Source organism: Theropithecus gelada, chromosome 6, assembly GCF_003255815.1.
Source record: "Theropithecus gelada isolate Dixy chromosome 6, Tgel_1.0, whole genome shotgun sequence".
Classification (NCBI taxonomy): domain Eukaryota; kingdom Metazoa; phylum Chordata; class Mammalia; order Primates; family Cercopithecidae; genus Theropithecus; species Theropithecus gelada.
In genome coordinates, this window is record NC_037673.1 from 78612666 (window position 1) to 78634865 (window position 22200).

At 34.2% G+C, this 22200-nt stretch overlaps 1 protein-coding gene across 3 annotated transcripts in view; it reads left to right on the forward strand.

Annotated features, from left to right (window-relative positions):
* The window catches only part of XRCC4 (X-ray repair cross complementing 4), a 288623-nt gene that overhangs the window by 116396 nt on the left and 150027 nt on the right, over positions 1-22200 (forward strand). For all 3 annotated transcript variants that reach the window (XM_025387187.1, XM_025387186.1, XM_025387185.1), the window contains exons 4-6: positions 2658-2824; positions 10820-10975; positions 12078-12184. In XM_025387187.1, coding sequence (XP_025242972.1) covers positions 2658-2824; positions 10820-10975; positions 12078-12184 — 430 coding nt within the window. The remainder of the gene's footprint in view (positions 1-2657; positions 2825-10819; positions 10976-12077; positions 12185-22200) is intronic.

The following is a 22200-nucleotide window of genomic DNA, read 5'->3' on the forward strand; positions in this document are numbered from 1 at the left end:
ATACTTCTCAACTCATTAAGCCTGATATGAGGCCCTTTTTGAAGTCCAGTGCATCTAGGCGTGTGGCCCCTTGCATCTGTAATAATGTGCACAGGCTAGAACAGCAGCAGTGAAGGTGAAAGAGTGCTTCCTGCTCCTGGCTATGAACCATGTGTATATAAGCCAAATGCTCATACTTTTGAGAATTTAAAAAAATTAATCTGAGTATTTCAAGTAAAATCCTTTTCTTTCATTAAATTTCTAGATACTTCTAGTTTATTTTTATTGTGTAGAATAACAGATGTCCTTATCTATTGAAGGACTAGAAACTGGTGACAATAATTAGAAATTAGATATAATAAAAATAGTTGTGTACTTTTAAGAAGAAATGACATTTCATGTTTATTTTACACTAAGTAGCTGCAAAAAGATCTAAGAGGGTTTTGGAAGTTTTCATCAGTATATTTGAGTGATATTTTGAAGGAAGTTGTTATTAGTGATTTAAAATTAGTCCTTTCTTTGTCATCTGAGATAGAAGTGTAGAGGGCTGGACTTGTATTTATCTCTTCATTTATATTTTACTGATTATTTTATTTCAGGATCAAAGTGTGGGATGAATTCTTTGTGCTTTTGGCATTTTGAAACTTTTCAAGTGTTAAAAAAACTTTTTCTTTCTGAAAATGTCCACTTCTCTCCAACCTACCTGGAAATTGTCATAATGAAAGAATACAAAACCACTTTGTGGGTTTGTGTTTTGCTAGTGTAACCTATTGTCTAAAATAAAGTAAGCTTATTTTTTTTTTCTCCTGCTTTGTATCAACTCAAAACATTAATATTCTGTAGGTGACATTTTTTCCTTTGTTGTTGTTGTTGTTGTTGTTTTTGAGACTGAGTCTTGATGTGTCGCCCGGGCTAGAGTTCAGCGGCATGATCTCGGTTCAAGTGATACTCATATCTCAGCCTCCTGAGTAACTGGGCTTATAGGCGTGCACCACCATGCCTGGCTAATTTTTGGATTTTTAGTAGAGAAGGGGTTTCACCATGTTGGCCAGGCGGGTTTCAAACTCCTGATCTGAGGTGATCCACCCACCTTGGCCTCCTAAAGTGTTGGGATTACAGGCATGAGCTACTACAGCTGGCCAGGTGACATATTTCTTTAACTTTGTGTGTATATTTACACTCAGAGAAGCTTCAAAAGGTAACTGTTCAAATTTGCTTTCAATTTATTTATTGTTTATATAGGTAAAACTTTCTTATTTAAGCTTATGTGCCTGTTAAATGAACGATATTTCATTGCATGAGAAAACTACAACTGCTTTATCAAACTGTACGAATGCAGTTTCACAGTGGATGTCTACTTTAGTGAAGTCTGCTTTTATTTGTAAATTGTCTAATAAAGATTTGTCTCAGAATCCTCAACCATCTTAAATATTTCTTAACCTGTGTGTAACATATTTATAGAAATATTCTTTTAAAAGCAATACCTTTCAGAAATCTTCTTATCAGATAAATGCATAATAGAAATTTGCGATCTTGGAGGCAAAAAACAAAAACCCAAAACAAAACAAAAATTCTCATTTTACTCTTCTTCTACAGACTCAGTACTACTAGCATCTTTCTTTGGAATTATGTGTAGGTTCTGAACCTAATTCTTCCCCTACTTTTTGTCTAGTTGGGATACTCTCTTACCAAGAAGCAGCACAACAGCATAGCATAGTAGAATCTTGACTTTACCCCTTCAATAGCTTGCATAACTACTCTGAATCTGAGTTTACTGGTATATAATATGGATATGATAATAGTTCTTTTACGGTGAAGATGTATCCTAGTTTATATTTTTGCTACGCTTGAGCTATATTTCAACCAAAAGATATGGTAACTGCATAGTAATCATCATCATAATTTGTTATCTGTTATAATAATTTTAATTTTCAGGATAATTATAATCATTATTACTAATCATTGTGCTTCAGCATCCTTATCAGCCAAATGGGGAATACCTGTGTTCCCTTCAGAATTCCGTAAGTGTAACTAAAACTATTAGAGTATTTTATTTTAAAGTGTACCCTAGTAGAGGAATTAAGGTATTTTTAAGATTCTTACCTTTATGCAGAAGTACTAAAGCTTGACACTTAACTTTATTATTGGCAATTTATGGTAATACATTATTGTCTTTAGATAAAAGAGTTAATTATTGTGTAGCTACTGGTTTCCTAAAACTCTACCTTTCTCTTAGCTATAACAAAATTTTGAGCTTTCTTCAATAAAAGGTCAGTTATTCCATTTTAGCATTTGTGTGAATAGAAATTAGAGTTTAAAATTCTCATATATAATTCCTTTTCTTATTCTGAGCAGAAAGACTTAAAATTAGGCTTTAGCAAACAGATGGTAGTATGTTTATACAGTATTTATGTTGCTTTCTTTTCTGCTAGGAGATGGGAGAGTGACTTACCACTTACAAAAATTAGTCCTGGGCTATATGTTGATTTATATGATAAAGTAAGAAACTTTAGGTTGTAGCCCAGTTTTTTTGCTCACTGTTTGTATATCTGGTAAATGCATTGTATTTAAATCTTTCTTACACTTTTTTCTTCTCAGAAGAAATTGTGTATGCTTAAAACGATGCTGCTCAATCTTGATATTTTCCTCAAATTAAACATGTTTTTGTTTTATTTTAGTTCAGACTTGGTTCCTTCAACCTAGAGAAAGTTGAAAACCCAGCTGAAGTCATTAGAGAACTTATTTGTTATTGCTTGGACACCATCGCAGTAAATGAAGCCAAAAATGAGCACCTGCAGAAAGAAAATGAAAGGCTTCTGAGAGATTGGAATGATGTTCAAGGACGGTGTGTACACAGTTTGCTTGTGGTATAAAAATACGGAGCCCTTGTCATATTGTTATAGCTTTAAGTTAATGATTTGTAAATTTCCAACATATGTAGATTAGCATATATTTCTTTTTTTTTTTTTTTTTTTTTTTGAGACGGAGTCTTGCTCTGTCACCCAGGCTGGAGTGCAGTGGCCGGAACTCAGCTCACTGCAAGCTCCGCCTCCCGGGTTCATGCCATTCTCCTGCCTCAGCCTCCCGAGTAGCTGGGACTACAGGCACCCGCCACCTCGCCCGGCTAATTTTTTGTAATTTTTAGTAGAGATGGGGTTTCACCGTGTTAGCCAGGATGGTCTCGATCTCCTGACCTCGTGATCCGCCCGTCTCGGCCTCCCAAAGTGCTGGGATTACAGGCTTGAGCCACCGCGCCCGGCCAGATTAGCATATATTTCATACAAAATTTGTCATTAAGTTTAGCTTAACTGAATATGATTAAACAAAATTATTAGTCAATATTGTATATTATAGAAGTACATTAACACTTTTATGTCATTAGTATGTGGTGGCACCAGCAAACTTATAAACAATAAGGAGCAATTGGGCATTGAAGATCAATACCCATTAATACTAATAAATAACTTAAGCAGTAACTATTTATAAAGATTAATTCAGCTCAAATTATAGGATTAATAATGAATTAAAAAGAGACATGAAATAAAATAAACATAATTGATTTCTTATTTGGAATCAGTGAGTGGCACCTATTTCAAATGATAGTGTTTTGGCTCCCAACAGAGACTTATTTCTCCTGATTTATTGAAAATTCATACTATAAGCATTTTTAAAGGATGAGCTGATTGTGGCTACTGGACAAGACATTTGGAAGCCTTTTATTTTTCTGGCTTTGCCTCTTTTTAAATGAGGAAGAAAAAAATAATTTTTTTTTAAATTATGAACTTTTTCAACTAAATGTAATCTAGGCCGGCCCAATGTGTAACCTTTATTATTCTATTCTGTATAAGATGTTTGAAGGAAATAAAATGCATGTTATGACCATTTATATCCTCACTGAGTCATATATAATATATATATGTGTGTGTATGCGCACATATAGTGTATATATATGTATGTGTATGCACACACATATATATAGTGAGAAAGAAAATGATGTCTGAAATCATTATGTGGAATATATTATAATAATGATAATAATTATTAGTACATCCAGTAGATTTTTTAAATCTTTTGCTTAAATAACGCTAAAGCATGGGAACAGTTATCCAACATATTTAGAGTATTTTTAGTGCAACCATTGTGATTACTCTATATGGACATTAGTGAGTATATGTGGAAGTATATGAAAAATGGTGAAGGTTTTACCACTGTCAATATATGTATGTGAAAATGAGGCTGACTAAAAGCGGTTATTTTTCTGTACATTCAATTATATTTATTAACTAATGCAAAACATGTAAAATTAAGTTCCTAGCACCTATGTTATTTGACTTTCGTGTATTGTATTAGTAAAGTGGTTTTGTCCTATCTTAGATCTAAATTAATTTCTATCTCCAATTATATATATTATATATAAATAATACAAAAATGAGACCAAATCCAAACTGTGTATTAGGAAACCATGCAGAAAAAGTTAATTTTTCTCTTTACTGCTTATTCATGAATAAAGATGAATTCTATGTCATGGTATGAATAAGTATCAGGTATCTGTAATACAAAGCATTTCTTGGACCTATATCTGTAGCTTGGGTGTATTTTCTATTTAATATGTGAAATAAATCAAATTAAAGGAGATGAGCTATGGTCGTGATAAACCATTATATTTAAAACTCAGAATACCCTCAGGATGATAGGAAATTTGATCCACAAATTGCCTACAAAAATGCAGACTGGGTACTTGGTACTTGAACAAATTGCTTTAAAATGTCTGCCAGAGGTTGAAAGAGGTATTATCTCATCAGTATTCAACACCACTCCCATAGAATTGAAAGCAGCAGGGAACGAAGATGAGGAATTAGAGACGAATGCACCCTGTGCTGTAACAGTGTGTGCGAGGGGCACATATTATATGTGGCTCACAGATGCTTGATTTGCTATTTCTGGACTATCCAGCAAGTGCTTTTGTCTTGTTGTGGCAAGAGATTTCCTGTTTGATCAAAAGCACAGCCATGTACCCTGTCACCTGCCTTATTATGATCCAGCTATTTTTTTTTTGATAATACTGTGTCAGATGTCTTCTTCAGGGTCTATAGATGTGTGCCTTTGGGGTGGCCCTATGTACTGAGAAGAAAGAGTCCACTCCAGAGGATTCTAGTCTCTTTATTGTATTCCAGATCTTAGATTAGTAGCTTTAAATATTTCCCAAATTTGGTTTTCTCTCCTTTCAGAGGACAGAGACCACTTTAAGGAGCTGCAAATACATCTTGATCATGGCCAAGCAGCAGTTTCTTAGTGTTCCCTCACTAGAGCCTTTGCATGCTGGAAAGGATTTACAGCTTTAGCTTCCATAAGGCAGTAGTTCTAATTAAGTGTCTTTAGGGAGATTAGAAATAGGACATGAGCATATGAAGTTAGATAACTGGGGACATAGAAAGTAGAGAATCATTAGCGTTGGGGCCATGTTAAGCTTGGCAATAGTTTTGGGGGAAGCCTCTGATTATTCTTGTGTCAGTGTCCATGATCCAAGCATTTCTTCTATACTACATATGAAGGGATGGGAGGGTGGTGTTAAAATAGTGGGGAAGGACACAATGTAAGGGATGGGAATTCCCGTAGAAGCGAAGGTAGATGGGTCTGAGATACATTTACTATACAATAAGATATTATATGAGCATAAAATAGTTGTGTACACGTGTTTATTAACGTGGAAAATGTTGATCATATATTAAGGTAAGACGTGCATCACCACAAATATAAACAATATCCCATTGTTTGCAAAAATATATTTAAATAGAGAGTATCTGGAAGAAGAAAATTAAATGTTAATAGTGTACATCTGGAATTGTAGACTACATTTTCCTTTAATTTTGGGGAGTATTTTTTGTATATGTTTTAGTATTTAAATATGTATCACCATTATAATCAGAAACAACTATAAAGCTATTTTCATTTGGGATGATGGTGGAGAATAAACAAGGCTTGAGTGAGGAATGAGAAATTACAGCATAAGTAAAAAGTGTGAGCTTTAATGCATAGAATTTTAACATATATATTTGCTGTTATTTTAAATTACCACTTAATAATTGTGTTCTTGGCTCCATTTTGAACAAGTGGCATCACTGCATTAATTTTGTATAGTTGAGATACAGGAGGAAACATTTAAGATGTGTATATAAATCCTTAGGTTACTGGCTATATTTATTTAGTTGGTTTTCTACTTAATTACTAATAATGACTCTCAAGTTCCATGTTACTGAATAGATGTTTTGTTTGCACTCAGAACTCTGCTTAGAAATTATCTGCCTTTATTCTGAGTTATAGTTATTAAACCCATAATTGGAGGCAGTTTTCAGTGAATTGGGTTGACACTCACAGAATCATCAGAATAAAAGACCTTGAAAGCTCTTCTACTTCATCTCTCTGCCTTCAAGATAGAATCACATTATATCCAGATGAATTCAGTCTGATTTTTAAAGACCTAGAGAGATACCTTCATCTCCCCTTGGTAGCCCGTTACAATGTTTAAGAACTGTCACAGTCAGAAAATTCTTTCTTCCATCTATGGGTAATCTGAATCCTTCACGGTATAGTTGAAGGCCATTTCCTCTTGTTCTCTTGTCAGAAAGGATGAGGAACAGCTGTTCACCATCTTCTTCCGTAAAGGCATATTAAATCTCTTTACCACTGCTTGCTTTTCCAGTTCTTTTTAGCTTTCTTTGTCCTCCCAACTCTCCTCAGACTTTCTATTGCCGTACAACCCTGACCTGGGCCAGATACAATTTTGGCCGGAACTGATTATTAATTTAAGGGTTACTGCACTGTGTCTAAGTACCATATTTCACGTTTATGTACCTATTATTTTATTTTGAGCTATCATTTAATCTATTGTTTCATTTTTGGTGTTATTTCTGCATGAAATTGTTGTGTTTTTCCTCCTAGTTTGTTATTGTTTTGAAATGTTATTCTTATATTGTTTTCCCACCCAGAGATATTTTATTTTGAATATTCAGTATTTTTGTGTATTTTTTTTGTCCTTTTAATTTTTTTTTTAAATTACTATTTTTTTTTTTTTCTGTCCGAGGTTTTAGATACCTCAGTGCTAGGTTACTAATTAAATTTAGCATTATTGTTCTATTTTCCTAGTTATTGTAGAAAGGATGAATTATCATTAGACCTTTCTTGTTTGGTGTTATTTATGATTTTGTTCCAATTTGAGATTTGCCTGGATGTGATCCTTGAACTAGTGTGGTCTGATCTAGTTGTGCATGGGCTTTTTGTTAGTGTCACCAGACTTAGCAGTGAATCCCATGTCTCTTCTCCACTAATGTTCTCACCTAATAATTCCTGTCTAATTCTTGAGGGATGAGCTTGACAGGAAGCATGTAATGGAAGGCATAGTAACATCATAATGCTCTAGGAGAGGATTGGCATTAAAAATTAGATGGGAATGATACTACGTACCTCTTAGTTACTGATTGATGGATAAAAGGATAGCATTCTCTGAGTCTTGAAAAATTAAGAATTAAGAGTAAATTCATGTCATGCAACTGTTCACACAAATACTTTTTCTCCAGTTAGCTCCTACTCCCCCACTTTTCTAAGAAGTGTTGTCCAGTTTGATCATCAGAAGTTTGGTTGCAAAAAAATCCTAAAACTTTGCTGAAACCAAGCAAGGTTAACTCATATGATAACATTCATTCTATTTACTTTATTTCCCTGTCACAGAAATGTTTCCTTTGACAGCATAGTTCGGATACTGGTTACTTAAGATGAACAATATTCTTTAGGAATATTATATGATATTTCATTTTTATATTTATTTTCACTTTGAATGTGTCACACCAAATGTTAATTTTAATAAAGGTTTGGGAATTAGCTTGTTAATTGTTAATAACGTACACAATCTTTCAATAAAGAATCGAAGTGACTTATATGGAAATTAAATATGGACTTAAACCAGATAAATTACTAATTGGCTACCATTCCTAAAATTTAATAGAAGAAATTGTAATAGATTTGTTTATGTTTTCAAATGTTGGTTTTTACTTTGCATATGTTTGAAGTATGTTATTATATACTCAGGTATTTCAGTAATATATATGTTTTAAAGTTTTTTATTATTTTTTTTGAAAATATTATAGGAAGATGAGAATATCGTGCTTACATAACACTCAATCTGAAATATAAATGTAGTGACATATCTTTGCTTAAAATAAACTATCAATATTGCTAGCTCCTTTTCAATATTCAATTTTTTTCTAACATCTTTTCATATACTTCTGTCTCAGAGAACTTTGCTGAATGAAGGGAATACTGCTAGATTGATATTATTTGATGCAGTTTTTTAAAAAGCTGAAGATGAAAAATATTACTTTTACAATGGTGAATAGGTATTAAATCAGTGAAAAAAATGCAATATTCAGAATCACTGTTTTTCTGTTTCCTTATAAGATGTCAATATTAGCCATTCTTCTTGGCTCTTCTCCTTTGCTGGAGGGCTATAGTCAGACATGGTGCCCAGCAGGAATGGCATAATCCTGAAGCTCCACTTTTATAAGAACTGGCAGTGGCCCATAGCGACATGGTTCACCCAGCCTGCAAGGAAGAGCCACAGACATGAGACCAGACAAGTCAAAGCCCACTGCATTGCCCGGTGCCTTGTATCTGGACCCATTGGCCCCTAGTAAAATGTCCCACATGAGGTTTCACACCAAGTACAAGCTGGCAGGGGCTTCAGCTTGGAAGAATTAAGGGTGGCCAGCATCCACAAGAAGATGGCCTGGACCATTGATTTCTCTATTGATCCAAGAAGGTGAAACATGTCCATTGAGTCCTTGCAGGCCAATGTATAACAGCTTTAGTAGTACTGCTGGAAGCTTATCCTCCTTCTCTAGGAACCTCGGGCTCCAAGAAGGGAGACGGCTATACTGAAGAACTCAAATTGGCCATCACACTGACAGGACCAGTAATGTTCATATGGAATACCTATAAGAAGGAGAAAGCCAGAGTCATCACCAAGAGGAAGAGAACTTCAAGACTGCCACATCAGACTGGGCGCAGTGGCTCATGCCTGTAATCCCAGAACTTTGGGAGGCTGAGGTGGGCGGATCACAAGTTCAGGAGTTCGAGACCAGTCTGACCAACATGGTGAAACCCTGTCTCTACTAAAAATACAAAAATTTGCCGGGCATGGTGGCGGGCGCCTGTCATCCCAGCTACTCAGGAGGCTGAGGCAGGCGAATTGCTTAAAACCAGAAGGCGGAGGTTGCAGTGAGCCGAGATCGTGCCACTGCACTCCAGCCTGGGCAACAAGAGTGAAACTCTCTCTCAAAACAAAACACAAAACAAAACAAAAACCTGCCATATCAATGCTTGGCTCTTTGGCCTCTGGGCAAAAAGGACCAAGGAAGCTGCAGAACAGGATGTTGAAAAGAAAAAATAAAGCACTGTTGAGGCCTTGTAATAAATCAGCAGTAAACCTGGGAAAACAAATAAACCAAAAAGATGTCCATATTAATTTACTCACTTTGTTTGTTTGTCTAATAAGAACCTACCAAACATCTGTAGAATGCTAAACACTATGCTGGGCACTGAGGATACCGTGGCCAGTAAAACACACATGCTCTCTGCTTTCCTGGAGTTCACATCCTTGGCAAAGACTATGCTATAAGAATTTGCTGAAATTGGTCCCAGAGAATATATTGCCATATTTTCCTTTTTATCTTATGAGAGGTTTGAATTCTTTGCATCTCTAGATAGGTAGATTGTTGAAAGTTTAAGGGTGTGTATAGAAAAGGTATCTAATTTGGACATTTGTGTTTCTAATTTCACTGAAATATATATGTGTGTGTCTGTATATGTACACACATATATGTTACTACTGGTATATATGTGTGTGTGTTTATGTACAGCATAAAAATACTAGGATACTTGTATATCGAACAACAACAATGTAAATAAGCAGTATAAAACGACATTGAAAAGAATACATAAAATAATTTGTATTTGAATCTCTAAAATAAGAATGTATTCATCATGTATGCGTGTGCACATTTTAAGTATATACAACCTCAGCTATTTTGCTTTCTTTACTTTATATCTCTCTTGGGAGCTTAAAATAAATACAATTCCCTGTTAGCTCATTGAGCAGTGTGGGACGAATTATAAACAATAGAGAATTTTATGTTTTGTCTCAGGTATCTAAATTTGAAGATACGTAGTGTTTTACATTTGCTGTTTTATTAATCTCTCCTTGGATATATCAAGTAGAATACTTTCATTGTATATGTGTATTGTGTTTCTATATGTATTTGTATGTGTGTGTGTGTGGTGCTCGCTTATAAGAATATAACTAGATAAGTCGTGTTCTTGTTGTAGAGCAGTTCATTGTCTAGTAGAGCAGTCAGACAAATTAGCTGTATTGCCTTATCACAAAACAAGATTGTAGTTGCTTTTATAGTAATATTAACATAGTACTGAGGAAACACAGGCTACATTTACTCTTGTTTGAAATTTATCCCATAAAAACATTCTTTTGTAAATAAACCATAGATATCAATAAATTATTATCTTTAGGCATTTTGATTTTCTAAAGGCTTATTTGTATCAATTTTCAGTTTTGATTCTTATCTCAGTACATGAATTACATGAATAACCAATAATTTCTAATTGTGTATTTAACCATCTTTATAAAACTTTTAAGTCAGTGAAAGCATATGTGAAAATAATCTTTAATTGTATTTTCTTTGAAAAATTTTATTGAAATCTTCTTGATTATTAGATTGAATTATGTTAATGGTAAGCAGAACTGCATGACTAATTTGTTTACTTACTTTTTCAGATTTGAAAAATGTGTGAACGCTAAGGAAGCTTTGGAGACTGATCTTTATAAGCGGTTTATTCTGGTGTTGAATGAGAAGAAAACAAAAATCAGAAGTTTGCATAATAAATTATTAAATACAGCTCAAGAACAAGAAAAGGACATCAAACAAGAAGGGTATTTTGGCTATCTAGTTTTTGGATGACAGATGTATAAATTTAAGTGGAATTTCTTCCCAAAGTTAATGAACATTAGGTGCCAACTTTTTGGTCATATGAGATAATTTGGTAGACTGGATGTGGATGCTCAGGCTGTTAGACGGGTGCCATGGGCTAGAGAGTTCTCAGCATGCTCGCTCCATGTCTGCTCAACTGTCTCACCTACACTTAAATTAAAAATTGACATGAGGCTTATTAAAGTATTATTTAATTCTTAGACATTAGTAAGAAATATTAATTTAAAAACCCTTTCATCTGCAGAACTACAAAGTTGGATGCATATTTGTAATCTTGATGTCTAGGCAATAGTTAACTTTTGAATCAAGTTGTTAATATTAAATTCCAGGGAGCATTTATTTTACCTGATTACAGTGTGATTACCAATCTTATTCTTCTTTAACGTTTTCTCTGAGAGTAGACATGTACTTGATTTTTATGGAAGAATCATAAGTGACAAATGGCTGATATGGGTTTCAACGATTATAACTTTTTTACACATTAGCAAATACACGTTAGGGTCTATTGCTTTGAATCTTAGTAAAAGTGCAGAATTACTAGTGACATAGTATAAAAAAATTTGATATCAGCTAGTCCTAGTACAGGTACTGGTCTTGCAGTCATACCTATTAGTTTATAGCTTTGGACACATCACTTTTTTTCATAATAAAGGTAAAGATACCCATCTTAGGGCTTTGCAGAGATCAAATGAAATAAGGAACTGCTCTGAGATTAGTAAAATGTTAAATACCCTGTGACTCACAGAGATAATTTGGTAGAAAAAAGTATTTTGATAGAAGAATAGTACCTGATAAGAAACTGATTTAATATTAATTATAATGAGTACTAAATTCAGATTAAAATTGGGTAAAAGAGAAACTTGTTCTTAAAAGAGTTAATATATAGGTTTTAAGATGCTTTCATCTAAGTCATATAAATTTTCAATATGTTTGTCTAATTAGAATCTTTTTCCAGAAATATTTTCTATAATTACTTACTGGTAAATTTGCTGCCTAGCAGGGGGTGAGCCAATGATTTATAATTCTACCTGTCTCTGTTTCTAGGGAAACTACAATCTGTTCTGAAATGACTGCTGACCGAGATCCAGTCTATGATGAGAGTACTGATGAGGAAAGTGAAAACCAACCTGATCCCTCTGGGTCGGCTTCAGGTAAGAGATATATAAATTTATCTCCTTTGTTGAATATCTCACTTGGGCTTCTTACTCTAATGACAAGAAACCATAATGGAAAAATGTTGTGAAAAACCTTATTCTATGAAAATTCTTTAGCATTTTTATTTTAAAAACTCAAATTTTTAATGTTAAAACTTAATATTATTTGTAAAATGCAGCAACTCGTTAGCACAGCAATGTGAGCAAGCATTCATACACATGTACTCCAAGGTATACTATTCCTGGTTAAATATAACCAGGAAAAGCATAAGCAATGAGGAAGATACACCTTTATGCTAAATATCTTCAGCTTAAAGCTGGTTGCCTTTAAGATTTGAGATTTTATTTAGCTAAAGCCATCGATAGGCCACTGGAACAAAGTAATCAGGAATGCTCTAAATTATACGGAAGCTGAGGCCTTCTTTCACTCTTCAGAAAAAAGGATTACAACAAGTGAGATGTAGTAGAGGAAAAGAGAAGGGGAAAAATGGCAGTTTAGTTTGAAGTACCTATGACTTAGTCCTTTGGATCAAGTTTCCAGCAAGCGTTTAAACCCATGAGTTTTTTTTTAAATATTTTATAGATTTCTTAGTGGCAGTGGAAACAGGAGCCTCTGAACTCATTTTATGCTTAATTTTGACCTAAAGCCAATATTATAAAAATAAATGTTTGATTTATTTATTTAGAAAATATTTTTGAGGTCCTATTATGTACCAGAAACTTTGCTATGCATTAGACAACAAAACACAAAAATCTGTGCCGTTGTGGAGTTTAAATTGTAATCAGGAAAATATATAAGATGAATAAATGTAAAATATGTTAGGTCGATAAGTGCTAAAGAGAAAAATAAACCAGAGAAGGCCGATAGAAAGGTCAGGGTGAGAATAAGGATGAGCGTTGTGATTTTAGCCAGGCTATCAGAAAAGGCCTCAGTGAGAAGGTGAAAGTGACTTGGCTATCTTGGGGAAGAGCATGCCAAACAGAAAACAAAAACAAAAAAACAGTAAGTACAAAGTTCCCGATGCGTTTAAGCAATAGTACAGAGTGTAATCTGGATAAAGTAGAAAGATGAAGACTGGGAGAATTAGGAAATGAGATGAGAGAGATGATAGGACCTCATCATGTGTAGGGTGAGGTAGGCTACTATTAGAACTTCTCTTGTTACTTTGAATTAACTTGGAAACTACTGAAGGATTTTAAACAGTCAAGTGACATAATCTGACTCAAATTTCAACAGGATTAGTCCGTGTATTGTATTAAGAATAGACTATAGGATGACAAGTGCAGAAGAAGATATAACAGATGGGAAACTAGTACAACAGTTGGGTGAAGGATGAGACTGGCTTAGACCAGAGTGATGGAGAGGTGATGAGCAAGGAGCAGATTCTAGGTATGCTTAGAGGCAGCAGGTTTTGCTGAAGAAGGGGTTTTGACTGAGCAAGTAAGACTGAGAGGGAGCATCCAGGAGGTAAGAGGCAAAAATATAAATGTGGTATCCTGCTGATTGATGGATTTAGCAATACAAATGTATTAAGATCTTAATAGAACATATTCACTTGGTTGGTGAAGGAAGGAGATAGGAGAGAATAGGAGTTTCAAAGGGAATGGGAGGAGAGAACTGGAGATGAGACAGGCAACACTTTCAACAAATTTCACTGTAAAAAATGGGAAAGACATGGGGCAGCAGCTGGAGGGGGAAGTAGGATAAAGAAAAGTATTTTTGTTTGTTGTTTTTAAATAAAAGAAAGAAAATGTTTGTATACTGATGAGAGTAACTAAAGAGAGCAGGTAAAACCATCAAGGCAGTAGACAGAGGAAAAACTACTGGAAATCTGTCTCTGAAATTATAGGTGGATGGGATCCAAAGGACAAGTAGTAAATTAGTTTAGCCAGGAGCGTAGTCACTCCCCTGAATGACAGGAGAAAAGGTAGAATAAACAGACAAAGACACAGGAAAGTATCTAATTGCAGTCACAGAAACTTATTAACATTGATTAAATTGGTTGAATCATCTGATTCTAATCAGATTTGGATTACACAATACACACACAATCATACGTTTGCACGTGGGAATGAAATTTCTTTTCATTTGGTAGCTGTGCTTGTTTTACCCTAGTGTCCCATTTAAAATGAAATTATTATTTAAGAATCAAATATAGAAAAACTCACAAAGATAATTTGAACTCTTTCCAGTTTAAACTTTCAGATTTTTTATTAAATACAATGACCTTTGGTCTTATTTCTTAGTCAGAGTATCTTACCAACATTTGAAGTAGCTGAAGATTATTGATGAGAAAATACATGGTTAAATATGACTACATGAGAAAGAGGACTTTTATGTATTCAGTCTATTTTAAGTAAAACTTTAAGCTATAATTGTACTATTTTCAATTTGGCAAAATTCTCCCTTCTCTTTAGAAATGTTTAGTTTATTTTTTTTCTATATTTTCTATATTTCTGTTTTTTCTATATTTTTCTATATTTTACAATATTTTTCTATGTTGTCTTTATTTCTGTAGCCCACATCTAGTTCACTACACCGATGATCTATAGGTCTGTGTTTCCTTTTTTCTTTTTTTTTTTTGCATTTAACTTGCTTTTGGTAAGTTTTTGATGTCAAGAATTAATAGCATTTTTAATAGAACTTTACCGTTTTCTTCTGCCTCAAAAAGAAATATTTAGGAAACAGATGCTTACTAAAATAGAAAAATAAATCTCAGATCTCAAATGCTTGTTGCTGAACTAACAACTAGATTTCATAGATCTGAGAAAGAAAATTATAGATGTTAAACAACAAAATGGGCCACCCTATAATTTACCAGTTTCCACAATTAATTCTTCTACAGAGACAAAATATGTTTTTAGTCCATGGGAGATAATTCTGTTGAACACAGCTTTCTCTTTTTGGAACTCTATGTAGTATTACTGTTTTTGAGGCAGAACAGTGAGAATTTCTTCCTTATCTTATTCTACCATCTTGATAATAAATTACTTGCTCTTTGAATACAAATAAATTTGTGAATTTATTTTAGATATTGCAGTTTCCTGTATGCTTTTCCTACAATAAAAACAAGAAAGAGAATCTGATGGGGATTAATACATTTATTCAGACTTTCAGAAAGCTGTCTTTAAGTAGCTGAATATATAATTTGGTAGTTATTTTGTTACAGTAAATGGATTTTTATCGTTAATTATTAAAATGCCCAGATTTCCTCTTGAGTTCACATATTACCCAATTTCTTAATGATAAAATAGAGGCTTAGTGAGATCAGGATCATTTAGTGATATGAAGATGAATATGATAATCCGAATCTGAGTACGGTAAATTTGAATTGGATTACATAATAGACATACAATCATACTTTTGTACATGGAAATGAAATTTCTTTTCATTTGGTAGTTATACTTGTTTTACCTTACTGTCCCGCTTAAATGAAATTGTTCTTTAATAATCAAATGTAGGAAAATTCACAAAGATGGCATGATAATTCATTCACAAATATGAAATGGTAAATTCATATTTACCATATTCACTCTAGGGAAAGGTCTGCTTACTTTTATGCATATATACAGAAGTAGAGTAGGGGTAATACAATTTGAAGGAAATTAAGTTACATTTTTATGAATACGCAATCAATTTTATTGCTTTTTTTTCCCTTTAAAGTTTCATATTTTTCCCACTGCCACTAGGATTATTGAGGAAATCACTAATGATAATGTAGATCAGTCTAATAAACCACATCATGCTCATATGTCCTGTACGATATAGCATGAAAAACCTCTAAAATACTCATTTTCTTGGCTAAAAGGAAATCCCCAAAGTATTCTGAAACGTGAGTATCACAGTCAATATCACCCTACACTACATTTTATATTTTTCCATAGCAAGATTTACTTTTATTATGTCTTGGATTTTAGAATTTCCAGATAGATAGTGAATGTATTACTGACTATATTTCTTAAGCTATGGCTGCACACTAAGGCCCTGGATTTCACTTTGTTTTATATTAAGATTGTGATAAATAAAATAGTTGCTGTAGTCTCTCTTTATAGCTCAAGCTTTGGACTGGGGATCACTTTCACCCCTATTAAGTTGGTATTAAGTACTTGTGGCTTTAAGGATTTCCTGCTTAGTCTGGGCTCCCCCTGCCTCCAAAGTGAGTGTGTGTGTGTGTGTGTGTGTGTGTGTGTGTGTGTGAATTTAATAGAAACCTATTGGGCTATTATAGGTACTGTGAAACAGTCTTCCCTATAAGAAACTCTCTTTTTCTTTCTGTCTAAATCAAGGAAAAACATGATGTCCCTATCTGAGGAGAAATGTTGTTAAACTATGTCCACTAAATAGCAGAACCTCACCAAAATATGTAGAGATAGAAGCACCATTATGTATAGCCTTAGAGCCAAAACCTGCAACAACACTACATGCAATTGGCCTTTTATTTGCCCCAACAATATCAGGTATAATCTAAGAACAGCTTATCATTGTGCAGTTTTAAAATACTGCTTCACAACCATTTTCATGCTCTAATAACAGAATTGTATGTGAAAACAATTTTAAAATATATATGAATATTCTAAGAATTTTAGCCATTATGAAACATTTCTTAGTCTTAACATAATTCAAAAAGCATGTAAATATTTAGTGGAAAATTTGAATTTATTTTATAAAGATAGGATTTTTCTTGTGAAACATTTTGAAAAGCTATGCTTAATTGGCTCCTAATTAGTTAACTATCATAAGGCTAATTATTTTAATTCCTCATTAATTATTATAATATATAATCACTATTTCAAAATTATAGTTATTTCTATTAATAGAATTGACAATATTTATTACAATAATAGAATAATTAAGTCAGCCTTAATAAAATAGAAATAAGAAATCTACTTTTCTAGAATGTTTTACTCTTTTCAGCTGCATATTATAGGTGCACAACCATTAAAAACAAATATAATAAACTTTCCTCCCACTTTTCTGCATAATTACTAGCCCAAGATTTAGCACATTAGTTCAATTAATCCTGCTTCCTAACCAACAGGAAGGTCCCTGTATAACTGCTATCAGTAATTTAGGCTTTCACTTAGTTGGTAGGCTTCCTGAAAGGAAGTGTGATTATAGAATAGCCTTTTTGAAGATAAATGAATGGCTATGTCCAACAGTTGATGAATACTGATATAGTAGCTTTTAAAAATAGAACAGAATCCAATATTTTTAAGTATCAAAGGGCTTGTTGCTTCAAACAGTGAATGTCTACTCACAGAGGGGATAACAACATGTACTGCCAAAGAGATTACTCAGAAACTCAGCTTTAGAATAACAGATTATGCTCTTAGTCTTACCCAGCTTGTTTATCATAGACACATTTATTTATAAGTTTTAAATTAAAAGCTTGATTTATTTAAACCTACCACCAAACTGGAAAAGCAAGTTAAGTGTATTTCCTAGCAATAATGGACTTTTATACATAACCATTGTTGCTAGGAATAACATTATATGCTTTGGAAATCTAGACTGTATAGTTCTAGATCCCATTATTTAAGCTCATTGTTTTTCCAGTGAGGGAACAGAGGCCTAGAAAGATTGAGTACCTTACTTTTGGTTACACAGGGGAAAATAATGAAAAAGTATTTGCTTTGTAAAATAATTAACCACATCAGCACATCTACTCTTGAAATATTATAAAAACCCTTGCAAATTTTCTAACAATGAGGAAATTGCCACTGATACAAGAGAATGAGAACACTTTTATCTCCTATGTAGAAAAAAAGATCCTGTTTGTACATACATTCTCAAGAAAGATAGTCAACATCATCAGACTGAACAAGTAAGTCTTCATGGTAGGTAGCTTGTGGAGAAAATAACAGAATGCACATATTTCTTTTGAAGTCATCCCTGTGTATATTAATTTCTTCAGATTTTGACTTACTATTTATTTACCTGAGAACTCTCAAATGTCTCAAAGGTTGTTTGCAAATCTATGATGGTTTCTCATTTCCTAGTATTAAAATATAGATTTGATAAGAACTCCTAGGCAAGTATTTCTACATCTTTATATGTTTGGGGGGAGACAAAAATTATTTCAATGTTATTTGTCTCTGGCTATGGATGAGTGACGAAACTGGCAAATCCTTTACCCCCAAATCAATTATGAATCTAAAATTGACCCAAAAATAAGCAAATAAGTACTTCCAAACATGGCCAAAGACAAACAGCGTTATAAGAATTGTTTATTCTTGAAAAACTGCTGAAGTTTGGGGAAGAACTGGGAGTCTGTGGATTTCTTGCTTGCCTGAGACTGCGTCTATCACTGTCTGCCCACATTCATGAGCTTGGTCAGTATGAAAGTTGTGCCAGCATCTGGCTGGCCATGAGGACTGGCAACTGCTGTACCTGAGCTAAAGAGGGCTCACTCAATTTGCAGCAGAGAGTGATACAACCAGCAGCACTGTCAGTAGAAGTAATGATCTTGGTGGCAGTGGGTAGGTGTGTTGGGCCAATGGATCTACTAAACTGGTTGTGCTCGTGATTGGGGCAAACATATTCCTAGCTGAAAGTGTTCATGCACTCTTGCAGTGGAGACTGAAGAGAGGGCCCAAGCTATTTTTACAGTTCTGGCCTAACCTAGAGATAATACATATCTTCATAGGAGAATAGAAAAAGAGAGGCTGGGCCAGGCACGGGCTCTCACGCCTGTAATCCCAGCACTGTGGGAGGCCGAAGCGGGCGGATCACGAGGTCAGGAGATTGAGACCATCCTGGCTAACATGGTGAAACCCTGTCTCTACTAAAAATACAAAAAATCAGCCGGGCATGGTGGCGGGCGCCTGTAGTCCCAGCTACTTGGGAAGCTGAGGCAGGAGAATGGCGTGAACCCGGGAGGTGGAGCTTGCAGTGAGCCGAGATCACGCCACTGCACTCCAGCCTGGGCGACAGAGCGGTACCCATCTCAAAAAAAAAAGAAAGAAAAAGAGAGGCTGGACTTTGAACATACTCCTCTACCCGCCACCACGCCCCCCAACAAAAGAAAAGAAACCTATTAGCTTGAGGTGTTTGTGTACTATTTCTATCCATTACTGGCTGACCTCAAAACTGTCTAGACACAGAGTAACCCTTTTGGAGCTAGGCTTAAAATTTAAAAATCAAGAATAAAATAAACTATGCAGAAACATCAGTTATCACTCATCACAAGAGAAACAGATTTCATACATTTACCACAGGTAAGTTAATAAACAAATAAACAAAAAGCAACAGTAGCAAACTTCAGAAAGAAAATAATCGAAACCCAGAGTTATTACAATATATTATTTAAAATAATTGTTTAGTTTTCAACAAATTGGCCATATAGAGAAACAGGAAAGTGTGGTCCATACTTGGGGGAAAAAAGATGTTGAATTTGGTAGACAGACTTCAAAGCACAGTTTATATCTATATCTGTATCTATATATACACACATACACACATATGTATGTTTATGTGTATATGTATATATACACATATATACATATGTATACACACACACATTTGTATACTAAACTTAAGGAAAACATGTTTAAAGCCTTAAAGGAGAGTATGATATAAATGTATCAACAAGTAAAGATTCTCAGTAAGGAGACAGAAATTATTTGAAATAAACAATATGAAAATTCTGAATTTGAAGAGTATAATAACTGAAATGAGAAAGTTACTATAGCAGCTGAACACCAGATTCAAATTGTCAGAATAAAAAACATCAGTAAACTTGAATACAGATCAATAGAGTGAATAATTTTAGGAACGAAGAGCAAAGAAGATGGAAGAGAAATGAACAGATCCTCAGAGACATTTGGGACATCACATGTGCCAACATATGTGTAATGTAAATTGCAGGACAGAAGAGAGAGAAAGGTAGAAAAAAATACTTGAGAAAATGAGAGCCAAAGCTTTCTAAAATTTTATGAAAACCGTTAATCTAAGCATCCAAGCAACTCAGTAAACTTTGAGTGGGATAAACACCAAAAGATAGTCTGGGCATGGTGGCTCACGCCTGTAATCCCAGCACTTTGGGAGGCTGAGGCAGGCAGAACGCCCAAGGTCAGGAGTTCCAGACTGGCCTGGCCAACATGGTGAAACCCCATCTTTATAAAAATTCAGAAATTAGCTGGGCATGGTGGCACGTGCCTGTAATCCAAGCTAGTTGGAAGGCTGAGGCAGGAGAATCTCTTGAACCAGAGAGGTGGAGGTTGCAGTGAGTCGAGATCATGCCACTGCGCTCCAACCTGAGTGACAGAGTGAGACTCCATCTCAAAATAAATAAATAAATAAATAATACAAAAAGATACATTGAAACACATCTACACAGAAAACATTTGAAAGCCAGAGAGGAAGAAACATATAGGACAGCATCTATATAACAACAACAGACTTATTATCTGAAGCAGTGAAGGTCAGAAGGCAGTGATATGGCATTTACAAAATTCTGAAGGAACAAAAAAAGAAATCAATAATTTTATATCCAGCAAAGTATCTTTCAAAATAGACAGTTATTAATTAACAGATTCATTGGTAACAGACCTATTTTATGACACATGCTAAGAGAAATCTTCAGGGTGAAAGGAAACAACATGAAATGGTAACATGAATCTACAGGAAGAAATAAAAATAACAAAAAACATAAAATATTTGGATTAATATAAAATATAAATACACATTTTCTTTTTTATTATTGTCTTTTATACCAGATTGAACAAAGGAATAATTACAACACTGACATTGGGTTTATAATATAGGTAGATACAATATACATGACAATAATAGGACAAATTGGTTAATATAGCTATATGAGAGCAAAATTTCTATATTTGCCACATGTAAAGATAATATTAATATGAAATAGATTAGTAAGTAAATATATTGAATTAGCAATTTAAAATATTTCCACAAAGAAAACCCTGGGCCAAGATGACTTCACTGGTGTTTTCTATTGAAAATTTAATGAAATTATACCAGTTCCTTGTAAACTCTTTCAGAAAATAGAGGAGGAGTGAACACTTCCCAACTCGTTTTGTGAGGCTGATAATATCATAATATCAAAGCCAGACAAGACATTGCAAGAAAATAAAACTATAGACAAATATCCATCATGAACATAGATGTAAACATGATGAAACAAAACACTAGCAAAAAGCAGCCAGCTCCATACAGAAAGTATTATACAATATGACCAACTGAGATTCATTCCTCTTATGTAAAGATGGTTTTGCATCTGAAAATCAGTTAAATTATTTCACAATATTAAGCACAAAACCACATGATCATCTCAATAGATGCTGAAAAGGTACGTGACAAAATCCAACACATGTTAATAACAAACACTCTCAACAAACCAGGAATATAAGGGAACTTCCTCACCCTAATAAAGGCATCTAGGCAAAAGACCACAGCTGCCACATACTTAGTGGTGAAATACTGAATGTTTGCCCCTCAGTATAGGAAAAAAACAAGGTTGTCTGCTCCCATCACTTCTATTCAACTAGAAATTCTAGGCAGGGTCATTAGGCAAGAAAATAAGATAAAAGGTATTCAGATTGGAAAAGAAGTAAAACTGTCCCTTTTTGCAGATGATATGATCTGGTGTATAGGAACACTAAGGAATTCACGAAAAAACTCTTAGAGCTAATAAACTGACTCCAGTAAGGTTATAGTGTACAAGGTCAATATACAGTAACCAATTGTATTTCTATATACTTGCAATGAATAAGCAAAAATGAAATTAAGAAAACTGCTCCTGGCCATGGTGGTGTATTCCTGTGATCCTAGAAACTCAGGATGCCAAGGAGTTTGAGGCTAGCCTGGGCAACATAGTCGAGACACCCATCTTTACAAAATAAAGAATTGGCCGGGCGCGGTGGCTTACCCCTGTAATCCCAGCACTTTGGGAGGCCGAGGTGGGCAGATCACGAGGTCAGGAGATTGAGAACATTCTGGCTAACACGATGAAACCCCATGTCTACTAAACAAAAAATATAAAAAATTA